The 23,283-nt window shown below is 44.4% G+C and overlaps 1 protein-coding gene across 1 annotated transcript in view; it reads left to right on the forward strand.

Annotated features, from left to right (window-relative positions):
• Positions 1–4,831, forward strand: part of Slc26a8 (solute carrier family 26 member 8) — a 57,894-nt gene extending 53,063 nt beyond the window's left edge. The window contains exons 18-20 of the mRNA XM_042684182.1: positions 1,834–1,888; positions 1,988–2,169; positions 4,103–4,831. Coding sequence (XP_042540116.1) covers positions 1,834–1,888; positions 1,988–2,169; positions 4,103–4,573 — 708 coding nt within the window. The 3' untranslated portion in view covers positions 4,574–4,831. The remainder of the gene's footprint in view (positions 1–1,833; positions 1,889–1,987; positions 2,170–4,102) is intronic.
• The last annotated feature ends 18,452 nt before the right edge of the window (positions 4,832–23,283 follow it).

A 23,283-nucleotide genomic window follows, 5' to 3' on the forward strand; every position in this document is an offset into this window, starting at 1 on the left:
TCCATCTGTGGTGGTCTTCCACCAAATGACTGTTAGGATTCACCACATGATCAAAGATGGTTTTGTTGTTGGGTGCTGGTGGCTCTCAGCTACTCAGGAGGCTGAGATCTGAGGATTGCAGTTTGAAGCCAATTTGGGCAGGAAGGTCCATGAGACTCTTACCTCCAATTAACTAGTAGATGTGGAGGTGTGGCTCAAGTGATAGAATGCCAGCATTGAATAAAAAATAAATCGACTGGGAATGTGGCTTAGTTGTAGAGTGCTTGCCTAGCATGAATGAAGCCCTGGGTTCGATTTCTCAGTACCACATAAGTAGAAAAAGCCAGAAGTAGTGCTGTGGCTCAAGTGGTAGAGCGCTAGCCTTGAGCAAAAGAAGCTTGGGGACAGTTCCCAGGCCCTGAGTTCAAGCCCCATGACTGGCAAAAAATAAATAAATAAATAAATAAATAAATGAGAATATGAGGCCTAAGCCACAGTACCAACACACACACACACACACACACACACACACACACACACACACACACAAAACTTTGTTGTGTCTTCTTAATACTAGATGAAGCAGAATCAGTTTCTGTTTCTTTTTTTTTGGGGGGGGGGGGTCAGTCATGGGGCTTGAACTCTGGACCTGGTTGCTATCCCTCAGTTCTTTACCTCAAGGCAAGCACTCTACCTAGCGCTTTAGCCACAGCGCCACTTCCGGTTTTCTAGTGGTTAATTGGAGATAAGAGTTTAATGGCCAGCCCCAGTGGCTCACGCCTGTAATCCTAGCTACTCAGGAGGCTGAGATCTGAGGATAGCAGTTCAAAGCCAGCCCAGGCACAAAAGTCCATAACTCTTATCTCCAATTAACCACCAGAAAACTGGCAGTGGCGCTGTGGCTCAAGCGGTAGAGTGCTTGCCTTGAGCTGAAGAGCATAGGGACAGAGCCCAAGCCCAGAGTTCAAGCTCTATGACCACCACCACCAACAACAACAACAACAAGATAAGAAAGAAAGAAAGAAAGGGAGAGAGAGAGAGAAAGGGAGAGAGAGAGAAAGGGAGGGAGAGAGAAAGAGAGAAAAGGAGGGAGAGAAAAAGAGAGAGAGAGAGAGAGAGAGAGAGAGAGAGAGAGAAAGAAAGAAAGAGTCTCATGGACTTTCCTGCCCTGGCTGGCTTTAAACTACCACTGGCACCCAGTTTTTTTTTGACATTTTAACTTAGCACCTAGGGTTGAAGTCTACTCAGTCTTAGATTATTAAGGTTAGTATTGACTGGCTTGGGAGTGAACTTGATGATGGATGCCCCAGAGCTCTTGTACAGGCTGGAGTAAACCTGAGGTCAGTATGTGATGTTTGCTCACCTGATAGTAAGGATGTGACTTTCTACTGAAATCAAATGCAAATTGGCAGAGCAGCTTAGGATGTGACCCTCAGGGTTTCTGAATTCTTTTCCACGGTCCCACACAATCACTAAGCCACAACACTAAGATAGGGCTATTTGAGACCACTCTCCAAAGGGCTTCTTCCATCACACCTAAGCCTGTCTCCATCCACGGCCTCCTCGTACAAACATCCTCTATGTGAACTGTCCCCCACCCTTGAGACTGTGAGCAGCCCTCCTTCTCACACCCCCTGCAAGCCCAGCTGAGATGGCCTTGTCTTCATTCCCAGCACATCAGACATTTCCTGATCCACAGAAGTCCATGCAAGAAAGTTCATAGAGCAGACTTGGAGGGCAGAGATACATATACTCCAGACACGTGGACGATCAAAGAGGTTTTCCCATTTAGTTAGTTAGAAGGCCTTTCCTAGTGTGTACAAAGTGCCCTCACTACTTCCTGTCTCTCTGCAGATGTGCAATGCTTTCCGAAATGCCAACATCATGGTGCTCATTGCAGGATGCCACTGTGAGTACCCTCCACCCGAGATGAGGGCTGTGTCTTACTCCCTGGGGGCTCTGCTCCCTAGGTGCTGACAACTGTGTGCGTGCTGGGTTTTCTTTGCAGCTTCTGTGGTCAGGGCATTTGAGAGGAATGATTTCTTTGACGAAGGCATCACCAAAGCCCAGTTTTTCCTCAGCCTCCATGATGCGGTGCTATCTGCTGTGACGAGGAAGTTGGCAGAGTCCGAGTTAAGTGTGGATGAGTCTGAGACAGTGATACAAGAAACCTACTCGGAAACAGACAAGGTGGGACGAAGTGAAGCACTGGGGTTGGGGGAGAGTGGCGGGCATAGGGAAGAGGAACAATAGTCAGGAAAGGGTAGGGGGGTTGTTTTGTTCTAGTATGGCTGTGTCAGAATTTGAGAGGTTGAAAATAATCTGACCAGGGGGCTGGGAAGGTGGCTCAGTGGTAGAGTGCTTGCCTGGCATGCATGAGGCCCTGGGTTCGATTCCTCAGCACCACATAAGCAGAAAAAGCCAGAAGTGGCGCTGTGGCTCAAGTGGTAGAGCGCTATCCTTGAGCTGAAGAGCTGAGGGACAGCGCCCAGGCCCACAGTTCAGGCCCCATGACCGGACCCAAAAAATAAAGAAAGAAAGAAAAATAAAGAAATATGATTGCCGGGCACCAATGGCTCACACCTGTAATCCTATCTACTCAGGAGGCTGAGATCTGAGGATCACAGTTCAAACCCAGCCCAGGCAGAAAAGTCCATGAAAGTCTTATCTCTAATAAACCACCAAAAAACCATTCATGAAGTGGTGACTCAAGTAGTAAAGCACCAGCTATGAGAAAAAAAAAAAAAGCTCAGGGACTGAGTGCCCAAACCCTGAGTTCAAGCTGCAGGACTGGTGTTGGGGTCATGGAAAGCTAGGCACTGCTCTACTACAAGGAGTTAGTAAGGGACAGATGTGTAAGTAAATATGGAAATGCAGTAAGGGTCTAAGGATAGAAATGTAAGTGAGGTACAGCCAGAACACAGAGGAGGCTAGGAAGCTGGCTAATCATCTTGGATGTGATATGGAATGATGAGTATGATAAATGTATGAGGATGTACTAGAGATAGAAAAAGCCAAAGGAAGCCAGAGGAAAGGCAGGAGCAAAGGTAAAAAAAAAAAATAAAGAAAAATGGGCTGGGAATGTGGTTTAGTGATAGAGTGCTTGCCTAGCATGCCTGGAGACCTGGGCTTGATTCATCAGTACCACATAAACAGAAAAGGCCAGAGGTGGTGCTGTGGCTCTAGTGGTAGAGTGCTAGTCTTGAGCAGAAAAGCTCAGGGAAAATACCCAGAGTTCAAGCCCAACCACCCACAGACAAAAAAAAAAGAAGAAAGAAAAAACAAAGGAGTCAGAAAGAGCCAGAGGCCAGCTCACAAATAGCCTGCCCTGCCCAGCCCTGTCAAAGATACACTGGGAGTTAGAAAGATAAATAAGATCAAAAAGCCTGGGAGCTTGGGGCTTGGTGGCTCACAACTGCAATCCTAGCTACTCAGGAGGCTGAGATCTGAAGATGGGGTTCAAAGCCAGCCCAAACAGGAAAATCCATGAAACTAATCTCCAATTAACCACCAGAAAATGAAGTGATACTGTGGCTCAAGTGGTAGAGTGCTAGTCTTGAGCTGAAGAGCTCAGGGACAGAGCTCAGGCCCAGAGTACAGGTCCCACAACCAATTTTAAAAAATTTAAAAAAATAAAATAAATGGTTGGACATCAATCTTAGGGTAGCAAAACTACAGAGCCAAAAAGTTAGGGGTTAATGTAGGCAAAAGAACAGTGAATGAGAAAATAAAGATGAAAATCAGACTTAGGTAAGAATATTTTCTACTTTGCCAGGAATTCCTGATTCTGGTAAGCTAAGTCCTATTGCATTGTGAAGTGCCTTGACTGCTCCAAGTTAAATCAGTTAGCGGGGCTGGGAAGGTGGCTCAGTGGTAGAGCACTTGCCTTGCATGCCTGAGGCCCTGGGTTCGATTCCTCTGTACCACATAAGCAAAAAGAAAAAAGCCAGAAGTGGCGCTGTGGCTCAAGTGGTAGAGTGCTAGCCTTGAGCTGAACAGCTGAAGGACAGCGCCCAGGCCCAGAGTTCAGGCCCCACGACTGGACCCCCCCCAAAAAAAAAACAACAAAAAAAAGAGTTAAATCACTTGGCAACTTTAATCAATCTGATTGTGTGTATTTCAGAATGACAAATCAAGATATAAAATGAGTGGCAGTAGTCTTCCAGAAATCACCAGAAGCGGAACCCAGAGCTTCACCAAGACCCAGGAGCCAATAGAAGAGGAGTTTGAAATGGATTTGGAGCCCATCCTGGATTCAGATCAGAATGGGCTGGAAATCACTTTAGACATGGATCAAGAGGTTGAATCAGAACTCGCACCTGAATCAGAGCTGGAGGCTGAAATAGAATTTGACACCCAGCCCGAGATCGAGCCTGAGCTGGAGCCCGAGCATGAGCCTGAGCTTGGGCCCAAGGAGATATATCTGGACTTGATAAGAGAGAGGAGGCCTGACACCAAAACCAAACCAAGGTCTCCCGGTCAGTGGCAGAAACTGCCTGAATATCAGCCTGTGATTCCCAGATCCTCTTCTCAGTTGCAGCCTCGGACACAACCTGTTGACAGGAAACGGCAAAATACAGGCTTCTACTCATGAGAGAGCACTGACAGTGAGGATGCCTGGGAGGTGAACTGGGAATAAGGGCTCAGAAAACCTCGGCAAGTCCTTCCTTCCCCATCCAGAAAGGGCCACTTGTTGGGAGACCTAGACTGGGTTGGGCCCGGCCATGCTCACTCTGTGACTCCACTTGCCAACTTCACATTACTAAATGACAGCAGTCATCGCTAGATTCCCTACCTCATTTCACCTCCTGCACATATTACTGTGAATTTCCTTCTGCATACATCCCACGGCGGTGCTTTGGTGCCAGACCATCTCTGCCTTACTTGTAATTTTCATTCTTGTCCCTTTTTTTTTTTTTCCAGAGATGAGGCTCAAATAAAATATACAAGTCTGCTTTTTTTTTTCTTTTTTGATCCTTCCTGCCCCCCTCTCCCTTCTCTGTGTCCCCAAAGGAATGTAAAATGGGAGGGAATCCAGAAGAGTCTTGGATATGGTGGACCAAGATGATAAAGGAAAAGAAAATGTGGCATCAGGTGCTGGTGGCTCACATCTGTAACCCTACTCATGAGACTGAGATCTGAGGATCACAGTTCAAAGCCAGCCCTGGCCTCCAATTAATCACTAGAAAACACGAAGAGGTTCAAAGTGATAGAGCACTAGCCTTGAGTGAAAAAGCTCTGAGACAGGGCCCAGGCCCTAAGTTTAAGCCCACAACTGACAAAAAAAAAAAGGTAACATTTGGAGTTTATAAGATAGTTTTACTGTACTAATTACTTACCTATTTTAAAGGTAGCCAGCCTGGAGGCTTGCAGCACAGGGACATGCTAAGTAGAACACACTTGCTCTGTTTTGCCCTGAGGTCAACATCTTATTATGCCCCTGCATTCATAGACCTGCTACAGATACCAGCTGAGGAAAATGTCATTTTAGAATGCAGCTCCTTCTGACCTTGAGATTCATACACATCTACTACTATTTGTCTTTTAGTGTGTGTGTGTGTGTGTGTGTGTGTGTGTGTGTGTGTGTGTGTGTCTGTGTGTCTGTGTCTGTGTCTGTGTGTGTGTGTGAGGCTGGGCTCTGGTGACTCAAGCCTGTAATCCTAGCTACTCAGGAGGCTGGGATCTGAGGATCGAGGTTCAAAGCCAGCAAGGGCAGGAAAGTCTGTGAGATTCTTATCTCCAATTAACCACCAGAAAACTAGAAGTGGCTATGTGGTAGAGCTCTGGCCTTAAGCTGAAGAGCATAGGGACAGCACCCAGGCCCCAAAGTTCAAGCTCCATGACTGACAAAAACAAAAGAACCTAGCAAGAGGATTTTTTTTTTTTTTGCCAGTCCTGGGTCTTGAACTCAGGCCTGGGCATTGTCTCTGAGCTTTTTGCTCAAAGCTAGGACTCTACCACTTGTGCCAAGGCATCATTTCCCCAACTTTTTCTTTTTACGTGATATTGAGGAATCAAACCCAGGACTTCATACATGCTAGGCAAACACTCTACCACTGAGCCATATTCTCAGCCCATGAGAAAATTCTTAAAAGCATTTAGAGATAAAAATGAGCATTACAAACAGAACAAAGAAAATAATAGCACATTTCTCATTAGAGACCGTGAAAGGATCTGTCACATCCATGCCAGGAGACTACGCAGAGGTAGACAGGCACGGGAGAAAGATTATTGCAAGGTTTATTAGAGGAGCCATATTTCCCCTGGAAAGAGAGCACGTGGCAGCCTCCGCTATAGGTAGCAGCAGGGTCTGGGGGTTAGGAAGTGAGGTAGATGGGAGTTCAGGTGGGCTTGGGCGGAGAGAGGGAGAGGGAGAGGGAGAGGCCAGCTGTATGGCAGGAACTCAAGGGGAAGGAAGAGCTCAGGTCTGGGTGGAGCTGAGGAACAAAGGTAGGCAAAATGCTTACAGACCATACAAACTATGAGACGATGGAATAACTTCTTTTAAAAGTTTACATTGTCATCTGGGCACCAGTGGTGGCTCATGCCTATAATTATAGCTACTTAGGAGGCTGAGATCTGAGGATCGAGAAGTGAAGCCAAACCCAAGCCCATGAGACTTTTGTTGTTGTTGTTGGTCTTGGGGCTTGAACTCTGGACTTGAGCTCTTTAGCTTAAGGCTGTGCTCTACCATTTGAATCATAGTACCACTTCCCAAGGTTAGTTGGAGATAAGAGTTTCACGGGGCTAGGCGCCAGTGCCTCACGCCTGTCATGCTTAGTTACTCAGGAGGCTGAGATCTGAGGTTCGAGCTTCAAAGCCAGCCCTGGCAGGAAAATCTATAAGATTCTTATCTCCAATTAAACACCAGAAAACCAGAAGTGGCTTCTGTCTAGTCTGGCATTGAACCTGGATCCTCAGATCTCAGTCTCCTGAGTAGCTAGGATGACAGGCGTGACCCACCAAAACCCAACTTAATTGATAGTTTTTAGCAATTTGCTTACAATGTGCTTTAGTGTAGTTTTCTTCATGTTTACTCTGCTTGGGGTTTCTTTGGAGTTTCGGATCTTTTGCTTTATGGTTTTCATCAAGTTTATAAAAGTTTTGGCCATGTGTCTGTCATATAGGATGTTTCTCTTTTTCTTCTATAGTATCGATCTAGGATTCATGGCCTCCAGTAAATACTTTTCACATCATGTTAACTTTCTTCTCTATAAATTCAACTTTTATCTTTTTTACATCTTTCTTTTCTTTTTTTTCTTTTCAAGCCCTAGTCCTGGGGCTTGAACTCTGAGCCTGGGCGCTATCTCTGAGCTTTTGTGCTCAAGGCTGGTGCGTTACAACTTTGATCCACAGAGTCACTCCCAGTTTTCTGATGATTAATTAGAGTGAGAGTCTCACAGACTTTGAACCACAATCCTCAGATCTCAGCCTCCTGAGTAGCTAGCATGAGCCAGTAGTGCCTGGCATTTTTTTTTTTTTTTGGCCAGTCCTGGGGCTTGAACTCAAGGTCTGGGGACTGTCCCTGAGCTTCTTTTAGGACTCTACCACTTGAGATACAGTGCTACTTCTGGCTTTTGCTGTGTATGTGGTACTGAGGAATAGAACCTGGGGTTTCTTGCATGTAAGGCAAGCACTCTACCACTAAGCTACAGTCCCAGCCCAAGATTTTTTTTTTTTAATGTAGGAAGATTGACTGGCTGCCCATCCCTGACCCAAGCCCTATAGTCTACAGACTTATTTCTATCGTCTTTTTCTTACCCTGAGTAACCTTGGGGGGCTGCCAGAGTCATCAGAAACTAAGGCCACTCCTGTGCCTCCTGAAAATTTTTTAGGAAGCCTTGGGTAACAATTGCCTTCCAGTCAGACCCAGGGAAGTCTGTCCTTGGCCAAGCTGTGATACTGGCACTTTACCTCCATATTTATTTACTTATTGCTAGTTCGGGGCTTGGGCATTGTTCCTGAGTTTCTTTTTTTTCTTTTTTTTGTCGGTCATGGGGCTTGAACTCGGCTTGGGCGCTTTCCCTGCACTCTTCAGCTCAAGGCGAGCACTATACTGCTTAAGCCACAGTGCCACTTCTAGTTTTCTAGTGGTTTATTGGAGATAAGAGTCTCACTGAGTTTCCTGCCTCAACTGGCTTTGAACTATGATCCTCAGATCTCAGCCTCCTGAGTAGCTAGGATTACAGGCATGAGGCACCAGCACCCGGCCCGAGTTTCTTTTTGCTCAAGGCTAGCACTCTACCACTTTGATCCACAATGCCACTTCTGGCTTTTTCTGTTTATGTGGAACCGAAGAATCAAACCGAGGACTTCATGTAAGCTAAGCACTCCACCACTAAGCCACATTCCCAGCCCCATATTTATTTTTTTACTGTATTTTTATTATTGTTGTTATAAAGGTGGTGTGGTGCAGAGGAGTTATTGTTTCATAAATTAGGTTATATTTCTTTTTTTTTTTTTTGGGCCCGGTCGTGGGGCCTGAACTCTGGGCCTGGGCACTGTCCCTCAGCTCTTCAGCTCAAGGCTAGCGCTCTACCACTCGAGCCACAGCGCCACTTCCGGCTTTTTTCTTTTTACTTATGTGGTGCTGAGGAATTGAACCCAGGGCCTCAGGCATGCAAGGCAAGCGCTCTACCACTGAGCCACCTTCCCAGCCCCAGGACATATTTCTTTATTTAAAGTGTATTCAGGGATGAGTAGGTGGCTCAGTGGTAGAGTGCTTGCCTTGCATGCATGAGGCCCTGGGTTCGATTCCTCAGCACCATATAAGCAGAAAAAGCCAGAAGTAGAGCTGTGGCTCAAGTGATAGAGCTCTAGCCTTGAGCTGAAGAGCTGAGGGACAGCGCCTGGATTCAGAGTTCAGGGCGCACCCCCACACACACACACACAAAGTATATTCAAGTGTTGGCCATGTGCTATGTTTTATGCTTGTCTGAGGTTTTACAGTATGAGCTCTGGAATCTGAAGGAAAGCATGAAACCAGGGAAGGGAGAGACTGTAACCCTGGGACTGGGCTGCTGGGTGCACTGGTAGAGTAGGGTCAAAGATGACAGCTGGAGGGGGATGGACAAGGGAGGCAGGAAAGGATGGCTCCTATCCTCTGCCATGGGTCCTGGGGAAGTCCTGGAGATAGACGCCTTGAAGAAAATGTGGTTGGAGAGCCACTTACCTATCATGTCTGCTATATCCACCAAGACTCACCCATGGATTTCCATTTCCTCTTAGGACTTGAGTCTGTGTGACAGCTCAATACACCTGTCATAAAAGGTATGTATGAAGCTGGGCGCTGGTGGCTCACGCCTGTAATCCTAGCTACTCAGGAGGCTGAGATCTGAGGATTGCGGTTCAAAGCCAGCCCGGGCAGGAGAGACCGTGAGACTCCTATCTCCAATAAACCACCAGAAAACCGGAAGTGGCGCTGTAGCTCAAGTGGTAGAGCGCTTGCCTTGAGCTGAAGAGCTGAGGGACAGCGCCCAGGCCCAGAGTTCAAGCCCCACGACCGACAAAAAAAAAAAAAAGGTATGTATGAGGCAGCGTCTGCAAAGACCCTCACTCTCCTACCCCACTATTACGTTGGGCTGCCCTTCTTTCCCAGCTCACACACGTTATTTTCACCAGTGGCCTACAGGCAGGCCAAAATAACAGCCCTCATGTATTTACGCTTTTATTGTGTGCCAGACTCTGCTCTAAGCACTTCATCAAAGTTAACATGGGAAGCTGCCCCAAAATCCTGTGAGGCAGGACAGTCACTAGCCTGTTATCTGACTGAGGAAACAACCATGGGATTCCACCTGGAGACCCCACCCTAACACACCGTCCACTGCTTAGCATCTTTAGCAGCAGGGACTCAAGCCCAATAACACAAATTTCAGAGCTGGCAAGAGTGCAGGGTAGTGTCACCAAAGGAAAAGAGGCAGGGCCAGGAGAGAGGACAATCTATATTTACTTAGTGTCACAAGAATTGTATTTAATTGTCACTTCCTCCATTGCCTGTCCTTGAAGTAGGAACAATTATCCTTTTTATCCATGTGAAGAACCTAAGATTAGGGGTTTGCCCAGAGTCACAGGCTATTCAATATCCTTCTCAAAAGTCAAATCCAGGGTGGGCAGCTGTGGCTCATGCCTTAATCCTAGCTATTCAGGAGGCTAAGATCTCAGGGTCCACATTCAAGACTTTTATCTCCAATTAATCGTCAAAAAGAGCCAAGTGGAGCTGTGACTCTAGTGGTAGAGCACTAGTTTTTAACAAAAAAGTTCAGAGACAGCACCCTGGCCCTGAATTCAAGCCTTAGGACAAACACACACACAAACGCAGATGCACACACACATGCACACACACACACATATACAAAAGTCAAACCCAGCCACGTGCTGGTGGCTCACACCTATAATCCTAGCTACTCAGAGGCTGAGATCTGAGGATCATGGTTCAAAGCCAGCCCAGGCAGAAAAGTCCCCAGAAGTGGCAGTGTGGCTCAAGTGGTAGAGCCCAAAGAGGCTCAAGAAGAGTGCCCTGAGTTCAAGCTCCACAATCCACAGCAACAACAACAACAAAAGTCAAACCCCGGTGGAATTCCAAAGATTAGACCTTTGTTCTATGCTGCTGCTTCAATTGTGAAAGGGTGGGCATTTGGTGCTTTTGGACTAATTTGGACCAAATTGTGTACTGAATGCCTTTGTCTCTGTCTCCTGTCCTTGTTCCCAGTGTACAGACCCAATACTGAACATTTTGCATTCTTTACAATATGCTACATATACTTCTTGAGTTCCTCCCAAGTCGCTATCTTTCAAACATCTTGGCTTTTATGGAGCTACCATTGCAAGGAGTGGTGGGAAAAAAAACCCAAAATAAGCAAGAAAGAAAACAAAAACAAATGCCTCTGACCCAGCCTCTATAATACTAGATATTCAGGAGGCTGAGGTTCAAGGTTCACAGTTTGAAGCCAGCCTGGGCAAGAAGGTTCATGAGACACTTATCTCCACTTAACTACCAAAAAGCAGGGAGTGGAGCTGTGGCTCAAGTAGTAGAGTGCTAGCCTTAAACAAAAAAAGCTAAGGGGGACAGCACCCAGGCCCTGAGTTCAAGTCCCAGTACTTGCACACACACAAAGAAAACCTCTTTCCTCCTTAAGGAATCTCAAGTGTCTTAGGGGCTGTAAATCTCCCAGAGGTCCAAATAAACTAATGTGCTGAACACTAGTGTGTCTAGATTAAGAATGTGACTGAGTAACAGTGAAATTGATGACTGTGTAACATATATTTTGCAAGTCTAATGGTTTCCAATTATTTGTGTTCAATGAAATTGAATCAGAATCTCTTGGAATTGTCATCTAGCTGGTCATTAAAGTGAGTTTTGGCTTTGATTATGTGACTTTTGGCATACTACATTTAAAGAGTTTAAAAAAAACAGTGCGATTACTTTATCAAAATGTGTTTCATTCCCATCAGGTGAACAAGTTTTCTTCCGAAAAAAGTATAGAATGATGCGGGATTTTACCAGGTGCCAGTGGCTCAAGCCTGTATTCCTAGCTACTCAAGAGGCTGAGATCTGAGAATCACGGTTCAAAGCCAGCCCAGGCAGAAACGTCCGTGAGACTCATCTACAATTAACCATCAGAAAACTATTAGTGGTGTTATGGCTCAAGTCGTAGAGCATTCTCCTTGAGCAGAAGAGCTCAGGGACAGCGCCCAGGCCCAAGGTTCAAGACCCATGACCAACAAAAAATAAATAAATAAATTAAGGATTTCAATAAAACTTATCTTATAGTGCACTGAAATGTATTTGCAGTAAAAGCTCATTAAAGATAAAAATCAGGCCAGGTGCTGGGCACCAGTGGCTCACGCCTATAATCCTAGCTACTCAGGAGGCTGAGATCTGAGGATTGGGGTTCAAAGCCAGCTCGGGCAGGAAAGTCCATGAGACTCTTATCTCCAATAAACCATCAGAAAATCGGAAGTGGCACTGTGGCTCAAGTAGTAGAGCGCTCACCTTGAGCTGAAGAACTGAGGGACAGCGCTCAGTCCCAGAGTTCAAGCCCCATGACTGACAAAAAAAAAAATCAGGCCAGGTGCCAGTGGCTCATACCTATAATTCTACCTACTTGACTACTTGAGTGGCTGAGATCTGGAAGATCATGGTTTGAGTCTAGGCAGAAAAGTTTGTGAGAGCCATTCTCAACCAATAGCTGGGCATGGTGGCATACTCCTGTTTTTCTAGCTATGATAGAAAGTCTAATTTAGACCTGTCATGGTCCAGACAGGATGTAAAGCCTTATCTCAAAATAACAGCCAAGAGGGATAGTGGGAGAAAAACAAATGAATGGGTAATAATGTTCGACAAGAAATGTACTCATTACCTTACTCATGTAACTGTAACCCCTCTGAACAGCACTTTTACAATAAAATAAAATAACAGCCAAAAAGGCTAGAGGGATACTTCAGCCGTAGTGTGCTTAAGTAAGCACAAGATCCTGACATCAAACCCTGGGACTGCCAAAAATATAAATAAAAATAATAAATGATACTATGTGTTAATCTGATTAATCATGGAATAATAATAATACTCAGAATGATAGCTAAGAAATTTCTTGGAGGTTCATGATCCCAGGCAATTAAATTTCTATGAAAAGGCACATTTCTATGGTAGAGATGTGCAAGACTTTCTAGAATTATTTTATGCTACTATAAAATTCTGCATGGAGAAAATGAAATAGAAATTTCATGTTCAAGGAGAAAATAGAGTTGTGTTAAGTTTATTTAAAAAGGGTGCTTTTACTTTTTTAATGCAGTATATATAAATGGATAACGATAGACTAGAGCTGTATCTTGGTGGTAACGCTCATACTTAACATGCCCTGTGTACGGCCTTGGAAGGGTGGCTTAGTGGTAGAGTGCTTGTCTAGAATGCATGAAGCCCCAGGTTCGATTCCTCAGTACCACATAAACAGAAAAAGCCAGAAGTGGCACTGTGGCTCAAGTGGTAGAATGCTAGCCTTGAGCAAAAAGAAGCTCAAGGACAGTACCCAGGCTCTGAGCTGAAGCCCCAGGACTGGCAAAAATAAAAACAAAAAACATGCCCTGTATACAACCCCCGGTGCTAAAATAAAGAAAAATATATGGATGGGGATATATAGTATGCTGCAGTAATGTTTATTTATTTATTTTTTATTTATTTATTTATTTTGGGTCCGGTCATGGGGCCTGAACTCTGGGCCTGGGCGCTGCCCCTCAGCTCTTCAGCTCAAGATTAGCACTCTACCACTTGAGCCACAGCACCACTTCCGGCTTTTTTCTTTTCACTTATGCAGTAATGTTTAAATTCCATTGGATGACATTCTAAAACCATGATCTACCATTTTATTTTAAAATTCCAAATTCTTTACCAATCCATATGCCCTGTAGTAGTTAATGTTCTTGCCTGGTGGCATTGGCTAGAATGTCTAGTACAATATTGAATAAGTCTGTCAAGAGAGGACACACTCACCTTGCTCTTCAGTCTTCCACCATTAAACATGAGGTTAGCTGTGGGTGATCCGTAGATAACTTTGACCAGGTTGGAGAAGTATCCTTCTATTCTTTAGTTTGCTTACTGATTAAGATAGGGGTAGTTTGTAATGAGGCATAAAGGTAATGTGCTAAAAATCATTTCAATGCGTAAGGTAATGGAATGCAAGCTCAAGTTCTTTACATCCTCTGTCCTTGTTATACCCCCAGTGCCAAACAATGACTGAACAAAGATGGCTTTGAAGACGTATTTGTGGAGCAAACTATCTCCTACCCCTCTCCTTGGCATTTCTTTCCTCCTGTCTGTGTGATATCCATTCACACTTTCCAATTCTGCTCAGATGACACCTCACCCAAAGGATACCTCCTCAAACCCTGAGCCAACTATGCCTATTTTGGGGGGCTCTAATACCTTGTGGATTAAATAATATGCATTGTCTTTACTAATTTATATTTCTATCCCCGTACTATCCTGGATAGGTAATATAGTATGGGGTAAAAAGTGCAAATCTCAGGTTGGGAAGGTAGCTTAGTGGTAGCGTGCTTGCCTAGTATACATGAGGCCCTGGGTTTGATTCCTCAGCACCACATAAACAGAAAAAGCCAGAAGTGGTAGAGCAGTAGCCTTGAGCAAAAAGAAGCTCAGGGACAGTACCCAGGCCCTTAGTTCAAGCCCCAGGACTGGCAAAACAAACAAAATATAAATCTCTGACTAGGTACAGAGGCTCACACTTGTAGTCCTAGCTATTTGTGAGACAGAGATTGAGAGGATCAGGGTTCAAGGCCAGCTTAGGGAAAAAGTTCATGAGATTCCCATTTCCACTAATATAAAGCTAGGCATACTGATATATGCCTATTTCCTGGCTATTTCCTAGAAGCATAAATGGGATCAGGATCAGGATAAGTATCCAGTATCAGGTCCTATTTGCAAGGTCATATTAAAAAAATAACTAAAACAAAAAGGATGGAGGTGTGCTTCAAATGGTAGAGCACTTGCCTAGCAAGCACAGGGTACTGAGTTCAAAACATTCTTACTTCTTTGTGTGATCTTCATTGGGCCCCAGGTTTCTCAGCCATCAAATGGAGATGACAATAGACAATACCTATCTTGTGGGGTTGTCTGAGGACTGTAGTACATCAGCGTCAGTAAACAATAATTATTATACAATAGTCAACTGCGAGGAACCGCAGAGCAAAGCCTATGTTTTTTTCTTCTCTGCTACTGTAGCCTTACTCCAATCTGCAAGGCATAAAGTCTTACAAGAGTGAGCAAAAAGCATTTGAAAGAAAAAAAATGAATTCAACATGGCATAGCGGGTAAAACTCAGAACTCAAGTGTATAAGGCCGTATTGTCTATTTCTATATATATTTCCTAAATTGATTTCACTATGACCCTGAGCCTACCAACCTGGAAAAACTAAGACACTGGGAGGTTATGCACTGCTCAGGAAAAAGATAAGACTTTCATGAGCTGGGAAGTTGGCTCAGTGGTAGAGTGCTTGCCTTGCATGCATGAGGCCCCTGGGTTCAATTCCTCAGCACCACGTAAGCAGAAAAAGCCAAAAGTGGCACTGTGACTCAAGTGGTAGAGCGCTAACCTTGAGCTGAAGAGCTCAGGGACAGTGCCCAGGCCCAGAGTTCAGGCCCCATGACTGACAAAAAAAAAAAAAAAAGAGTTTCAATAGTCCATTCTTTTTATTATTTAAGCCTACTTGGCCCCTTGGACATGCTAAGCCTGGTACAGCATCTTTGTCTGGCTTGGTAGCCCCCTAGGAGAACCTCTGCCTAGATTCATGTGAGTGTAGCTCAAATGGTAGAGTTCCTGCAGATAAAACACCAGGCACTGAGCTTAAACCCAAGTACTACCAAAAACACCAGAGCAAGCCAACAAAACTAACAAACACAAACCTTCACCATTCATTCTTGGAACCAAGACAAAGAAAACAAATTCTGGCACTTTCAGAACCTTAGACAGGATCCAATATGTTCCTGTTTTGGCAATTCACATAGAAGGATGTGATGTCAAAATGTTTAAGCATTTTCCTAGTCTGGATTCCCAGATTGCTGCTGCTGCTTTAAAGAAAAAAAAATTGGCAGGGCTGGGAATGTGGGTAGAATGCTTGCCTAGTTTGCATACAGCCCTGGGTTCAATTCCTCATTACCACATTAACAGAAAAAGCCAAAAGTAGAGCTGTGGCTCAAATGGTAGAGTGCTAGCTTTGAACAAAAGAAGCCCAGGGACAGTGTCCAGGCCCTGAGTCCAAGCCCCAGGAATGGCCAAAAATAAGAAAAATTTTAAAAATTGGCATTTTTAAAAAAGTAAATTTACTTTAACTAAACAAATACTTGGGTCTGAAGGTGTATTTCCACAGAGTGCTGGCTTAGCATGAGCAAGTGCTTGGTTTTGATCCTCAGCACTGAAGAAAACCTACCTTGTGAATATTAAAGTTTTGGCAAAGATAGGATGACATTTATTTACAGGAACCAGTGACCGAAAGTTAACCAGATGCAGCCTGTGCTCTAATCCGCACTTTCCCATGCCAGGAGTGGTCAGCAAATCTTCAAATCAGAAAGTGGCTTCCACAAAGAAGTTCTTTTGAATCATTATTTCACAATTTTCACAAATGACAGGTCTATTCTAATACTCATTTCACACATTTCTAAACAACTTCTTTTTTTTTCACCAGAGAAAAGCCGTTTTTTATAACACCAGGGGCTTGTATCAGTCTTGGAACAGCATTAATGATTATGAGGCATGTTCAACCTCTGCTTATTGTCTGATGGTCACTATGAGGTGACAGGGTTCTGGGTGGGACTTGAATCAGCCTTTCATCTACATTGTGGCCTCATCACTTAAAAGACAGAAAACTGAGACTTCAAAGAACTTCCAAAATAGACCATAGAAGCTGTGTTGAGCTTGTCTACTAATGAATATTTTTCAAAAGTATATGAGAGTTGGATGCTGGTGGTTCACACCTGTAATCCTAGCCACTCAGAAGGCTGAGATTGGAGGATTGCAGTTCAAAGACAGCCCAGGCAGGAAAATCCTTCAGACTCTTACATCCAATCAGTCAGCAAAAAGCCAGAGTGGCATTATGGCTCTAGTGGTAAAGTGCTAACCTTTAGCAAATAAGTCAAGTGAGAATGTGGGGCCCTGAGTTCAAGTCCCAGTACCAACATACTCACACAAATATATACATAATAGATAATACTGTATTATCTATTATATAACATATGTATATACATATGTACATATGTATATAACTTATATAATATTATATACATTATATAACACAATTGTGTATTATATATAACATATATACTATATATATAGGGCAGATAGATTTTACTTTTGAGCTTGTTTTTTGTTGTTTCCTTGTGTGTGTGTGTATTTTAAAAAGTATTATTTTATGACTGCTACCAGGAGTGGGCTGCGCAGTGTGGCAGGTGTATTAGGCTCAGGGTAAATGTGGGTTGGGAGAAGGGCAACTGAGTGGCTGGAGGTGAAGAGGAAGGTTTGAGGCCAGGCCCACAGACGCTCAGATACACGTCTGAGGATAGGAACTGAGGAAGCTGCCATGGCAAGCTATGACTGAGCCACCAATAAGATTAAGACATTCTTGGAAATCTAGCTGACCATCAGAGTTGAGGTCCAGCTTCTTCATCATGCAGTCAAGGACACCAGGATCCTTCTGGTTCTTTGTGAAGGAAGCCAGTTCTGAATTCATGAACCTTAAGAACTCTGTCTTGGACAGAGTTGAGTTGTTCCCATCCCTTCCAGCATACTTCTGGAAAACAGCAATCAGGGACTTGATGCATCTCTCAGACTCTGTAGGTTGAGACATTTTTTTTCCAAGTTGGAGTAGAGCAAGGCCTGGATGGCTGAGGTGGCGGCTGGGAGCAGAGGTGTGCTGGGCGCTGGGTGTGTCTGTTGTTTACTTTTTTAGCTTGTTTTCTGTATATCAAGTGAGGTTGTTGGGGAAGCAAATCTTCACCATGTCACACATCTCAGATAGGCTCCATGTTAACCCGCAATATCTCAGGAACACAATCATTTCAGGCTACTCTAACACATTGCTACCTCTCCTAAGCACTTCCAAAAAGAGAAGCAGGACTCTGCCTGCCTGGGGAATTGCCAGTCCCTGCAACTTCTTCATTCTTCACACCCTCTTCTCCATCTGGACTCCATACTATGGCTCCAACCCCACCCCACCAATCCAAGACCTTTGTTCTTTTAATTTGTTTTTTTTGGGGGGGCTCTGGTTCTGGGACTTGAACTCTGGGCCTGGGCACTGTCCCTCAGCTCTTCAGCTCAAGGCTAGCGCTCTACCACTTGAGCCACAGTGCCACTTCCAGCTTTTTTCTGCTTATGTGGTGCTGAGGAATTGAACCCAGGGCCTCATGCATGCGAGGCAAGCACTCTACCACTGAGCCACCTTCCCAGCCAAGACCTTTGTTCTTTCATTCGCTTCTATTTCCTACCAACTTCTTTACTCAGGAGCAATTTCCTCATGAAGATTAAGCTTTTATATAGAACAAAGCCAGGAAGGATTCCCAAGCAACTTGGGTTCTCAACTCTCTCCAGAGATCAGAGATTCAACAGGTAGACTTACCTGCTTGGAAAGTGCTAGCTGCTTTGGGTGTACCCACTGCCCAGACTGGCTGTGCTGGATAGTCCCTGTTTGGCTGTTCAGATCCATGCTCCACCCTCCTCTGTTCTGCGGGGGCTTGGGAGGTCAGCACATAAACCTGTGCCACCCAGGATCCCCGCTCTTCCACTTCCAGTGAGGTTTGTTAGTGGGATCTACTAGCCTAGGGGAATAAGAGGAGAGAAAAAAAGTTAAATATTTAATTCCTTGCTCTCTCCCTGCTGGATTTGCCAACAGCACAGCTTCTGTCAGTGGCCTTGTCATGGGATGAAATCTATCCCTTCAAAAAAAAAAAAATGACATGTTGGAGTCCTAATCCCCAGGTCCTTAGCATGAGTCCTTAGTTGCAAAGTCTTCACAGAAGTCATAAAGTTGAAATGAGGTAATTAGGGTGAGCTCTAATTCAGTAGGGTTGGTGAGAAACACACACAGGAAGACAGGAAGACAGGAAGCAGACACACAGGTAGAAGATGGCCAGCCATCAATAAAGCAAGGGAAAAGCCCCAAAGAGATTCTCTTTTACAACTCTTAGGAGGAGCCAACCCTGCAAACACCTTGATTTTGGGAAGCTGAGATTGGCAGGACTGTGGTTCAGATGTGCACCCAGGTAGGGAATGAGACCCTAACTAGCACAAAAGGGGCTAGACGTGTGGTTCAATGGTAGAGTGCTTGACTAACAAGCATAAGATCCTGAGTTCAAATCCCAATACCCTCAAATTCCAAGAACTTTGAACAATGTAATAGTTTGTCATAACCAAGACAAGGAGGGGTGTGAGAATACATGTGTAAAAGATATACACAATGAAATTTCAAGATGCCAAAAATAAAGTGTTAGGGAAGATCCCAAGGGCTGTATTAAAAAGTAAGTTAAGGAGTGGGGGCTGGAGAAGGGGGAGCTGGGAAGGGATGGGAAGGGAAAACAAAGGAGGAGGCAACAATGCTTGATAAGAAATGTACTCATGAGCTGGGCGCTGGTGGCTCACGCCTGTAATCCTAGCTACTCAGGAGGCTGAGATCTGAGGATCGCGGGTCAAAGCCAGCCCAGGCAGGAGAGACCGTGAGATTCCTATCTCCAATAAACCACCAGAAAACCGGAAGTGGCGCTGTAGCTCAAGTGGTAGAGCACTCGCCTTGAGCTGAAGAGTTGAGGGACAACGCCCAGGCCCAGAGTTCAAGCCCCATGACCAACAAAAAAAAAAAAAAAAAAAAAAAGAAATGTACTCATGATCTTGCCCATGTAATTGTAACCCCTCTGTATGGTATTTTCACAATAAAAAATAATAAAATAAAGTATTAGTTCACAGGAAAGGGATTTTCCAGAAATTTTACTGTGACACTCCTCAAGAGCAGCCCCCCCCCCCAAAAAAAAAAAACAACAACCCACAATTGTTCATTCATGATTTCTGGAAAGTTCCACTCTTAAATGGACTTGCAGAAAAACTGCTAGAGGAAGAGGGGGAGGCCTACGTATCCAACAAAGAATGAATACCGAAGAATAGCTAATACTTTTAAGAATAACTTCTGGTAGGGCCAAGGCCAGAAATAGCAAACTGTGAATTTGGAAGATGGAGGATAAGGACTTTTTAGGTTACATTAATTTATTACTTATTTTTTGGTCGGTCGTGGGGCTTGAACTCTGGGCTTGGGCACTGTCCCTGTGCTCGTCAGCTCAAGGCGAGTGCTCTACTGCTTGAACCACAGTGCCACTTCCAGTTTTCTAGTGGTTTATTGGAGCTAAGAATCTCACGGACTTTCCTGCCCGGTCTGGCTTTGAACCGAGATCCTCAGATCTCAACCTCTTGAGTAGCTGGGATTACAGCGTGAGCCACCAGCACCTGGCTTTTAAGTTACATTTAAAGCAAGGAGGAGCTGGGTAAGGGAAGAGGGGGAAGGAATAGCTTCAGAATGGAGGAGGGGAACAAACTTAGATGGATATTTAGAGAGATCTTAGAAAAAGTGTGGAGAACTGAAGCATGATGTGAGAAACACAGATTTCTTTCTTTAAAAAAATGATTAATTCTAGTAAATCAATCCAGTGAACATAACATTGGCTTTGCAAAAATTTTCAAATGAATTATTTAAACAGATGGCTAGTAAGCTCTTGGGGAGAGAAGCAATAATCAGAATATGTAGGATAGAAGCATAATAAGCCAAACATTTCCTTTTAGATGGATTTGTAGTAACCATTTGGATTTTAGCACAATTCTCTCTCATATTGTCTTTGTCAGACTCTCTCATCCCATTGTTTCTTATAAACTTCAGATCATTTTTTCAAATAAATATTTTAGCTCCCACTAAGAGCCAGACACTGAAAACTTAGACAGGTTCCCTACTGTCATAAAGTTTGTTTTTCTAGTGGGTAGTTCTTTCCCAATTCTAACTCCTTCCCCTTCTTCAGACACCAGCTCTTTCTAGTCTTTGCTAAAACAGCACAGTCCTCAAACCCCAGGGCTTTGTTTTCTGTGCCTAGTTCTCCTTTGGTTCTCAAGTTTCAAGTAGAGAAGAGACTAGGCTGCAGTTTTCCTTGGCCAACAGGTGCTGTCATCTTTCACAACATGCTCAGAAATGTTATCATTCCGGTTCCATGCAACAAATATTATCTAAATTTCAAATTTGGCAAACCTACCTTACCAGCCTTCAATCATCATTAGTCTCATTCCCACCCACAAGTTTCCAGTCATACCTTTTCGTTGAATCAATTTTTTTTCATTCCTTCCCCAACTATAGAGATAACTATTCATTTTCCAACACCAGGTCTAAAGCTTCCTCTTCCCTGAATGGATTTAATTACTTAGTTAGCTCAGTAAGTCTAGCCTGCACCTCCATGTTTGATTTGGGCTGTACAATTATACTCTCTTCTTGCTCTCCTAGATTACTTGTGTTGCTTGCCCACCTGAGTCTCAATTCTTTTAGTATAAGGGTCTTCACAGTTTCCTTTCTAGCTCCATGCAGTACAACAACAACACAAGGTTTCAGCCAACAACTCACTAATGTATGACAGTAGCCCCATGGATTAGAGAACCTGGTAATTTTGTAGCCATCTTCATTCTTCCAAGACAAAAATTTAAAAAAAAAAAATTGCTGAGTGCTGGTGACGCACTCCTGTAATCCTAGCTGAGATCTGAGGATCACGGTTCAAAGACAGACCCGGCAGGGAAGTCTGTGAGACTCTGATCTCCAATAAACCACCAGAAAACTGGAAGTGGCGCTATGGCTTCAGTGGTAGAGTGCTTGCCTTGAGCTGAAGAGCTGAGGGACAGCGCCCAGGCCTAAAGTTCAAGCCCAGTGACAGAAAAAAAAAATCACCCTACTACATTATTTCTCAAAACACATCCCTTTTCTTTTTTATTTAATATATATTTTTTTTATTGTAAAGATACTGTACAGAGGGGTTACAGTTATGAGTAAGGTAATGAATCCATTTCCTAAGGAGCATTGTTATACCCTCCTTTGTTTTTCCCCTACCATCCCTTCCCTCCCTATCTCCCCAACCCCACCCCTGCACTTTTCAATAGTGTTTGACAAGTTAAAGATCAAGCTAAGAATGCTTGAAATGGTTGAAAAAAGATAAAAAAAGAGTATTTCACCATAATGTGAAAAGTATATAAAATTCAAATTTCAGTGACTGTAAGTAAAGTCTTTATGGGAAAACAGTCCATGTTTTCTGACTGGTTTTGAATCCTAGTGGCAGAGGTGAATGCCTAGGAAGGAAACCTTGGAGTAATAAAGCTTAAATATTGATTGTATGGCCTAGATCAGAAACACTCTACTGACTGTGCTTTACAATATAAGCGTCTGATCATTGAGCTAACTGATTTGGCATATCAAGTATTCTGAGTATACATCCTTTTCAAGTTTTCATTTCTTCCTGTAATGCTATAGTAACTATCTTACCTGTAAGTGGTCATAAACATCACACGCGCTAATACACTAATGAAACTACAAAAACATCCTACAACCTTTATCATGCACTGAAAAAGTGTGGTAAAATGAGAAAATATTAAAACATTTTATGTCCCTTCTTTCCTTAACAATTTTCATTTAAACTTGCAATTTTAAGAGAAAATTCACTTTTGAAAATTTTCACGGGCTGGGAAGGTGGCTCAGTGGTAGAGTGCTTGCCTTGCATGAATGAGGCCCTGGGTTCGATTCCTCAGAAGCAGAAAAAGCTGGAAGTGGCACTGTGGCTCAAGTGGTAGAGCACTAGCCTTGAGCTGAAGAGCTGAGGGACAGCGCCCAGGCCCAGAGTTCAAACCCCAGGACTAATCAAAAAATTTTTTTTTCACCTTTTTTTTATTGTTGTTGTTGTGTGTGTGTGTGTTTTGCCAGTCCTGGGGCTTGAACTCGGGTTTTTAAACTTTTAAATAAGGTCACAGGTTTCCTTCCTTCTCTTTCCTTTATTTCTGACATGTAATTTTTTTTCTCCCATTTTCTTTAACCTTTTTTTTTTTTTTTTAACTCAAGGCCTGGGCACTGTCCCTGAGCCTCTTTGTGCTCAAGGTAGCGCTCTGCCACTTGAACCAGAGCGTCACTTGCAGCTTTTTCTGAGTAGTGTACTGGAGATAAGAGTCTCGTGGACTTTCCTGCCCGTGCTGGCTAGGAACCATGATCCTCTTCTCAGCCTCCTGAGTAGCTAAGACCACAGGAGTGAGTCACCCGCGCCGGCTTCTTCAGTCTCAATTGGATCTCCCAATAAATAGCTCAAGGCCGGCCCCGCGACTAGGTGGGACAAGGTGGTTGACCAATCCATTGGCCAGGAAACTGAGGCACATCCCAATTGTCTGCAGAACTGTGACTGACTCAGCACATACTGAGTCCTCAATGCTCCATTGAGCACTTTTCCTAAAAGACGACTACCTACGGCGGGGTCAATAGAACGAAACTCACCTAGCCAGGCTTCGGAGCCCGGGGTTCCTCCCTCCGCCCCGCCCCTCCCACTTCTACTCGTCTCTTCTCTTCCCCGCTTCTCCCCCCCCCTCCCCCCCCCGGCCCTGGAGCAGGTGGTAGGCTCCGCGCTCCAGCGCAGGCGCGCAGTGCCGTGGGGCGGGGCGAGGCGGGGCGGGGCCTGGGGCGGGGCGTGCGCGGTCTCGGATTTGGGCCGCGGCGGGAGCCGGAGTCGCCGCCACTCGAGTGCGCAGGCGCCTGGCG

Source organism: Dipodomys spectabilis, unplaced genomic scaffold (genome assembly GCF_019054845.1).
Source record: "Dipodomys spectabilis isolate Male_0828 unplaced genomic scaffold, ASM1905484v1 ptg000085l, whole genome shotgun sequence".
NCBI lineage: Eukaryota > Metazoa > Chordata > Mammalia > Rodentia > Heteromyidae > Dipodomys > Dipodomys spectabilis.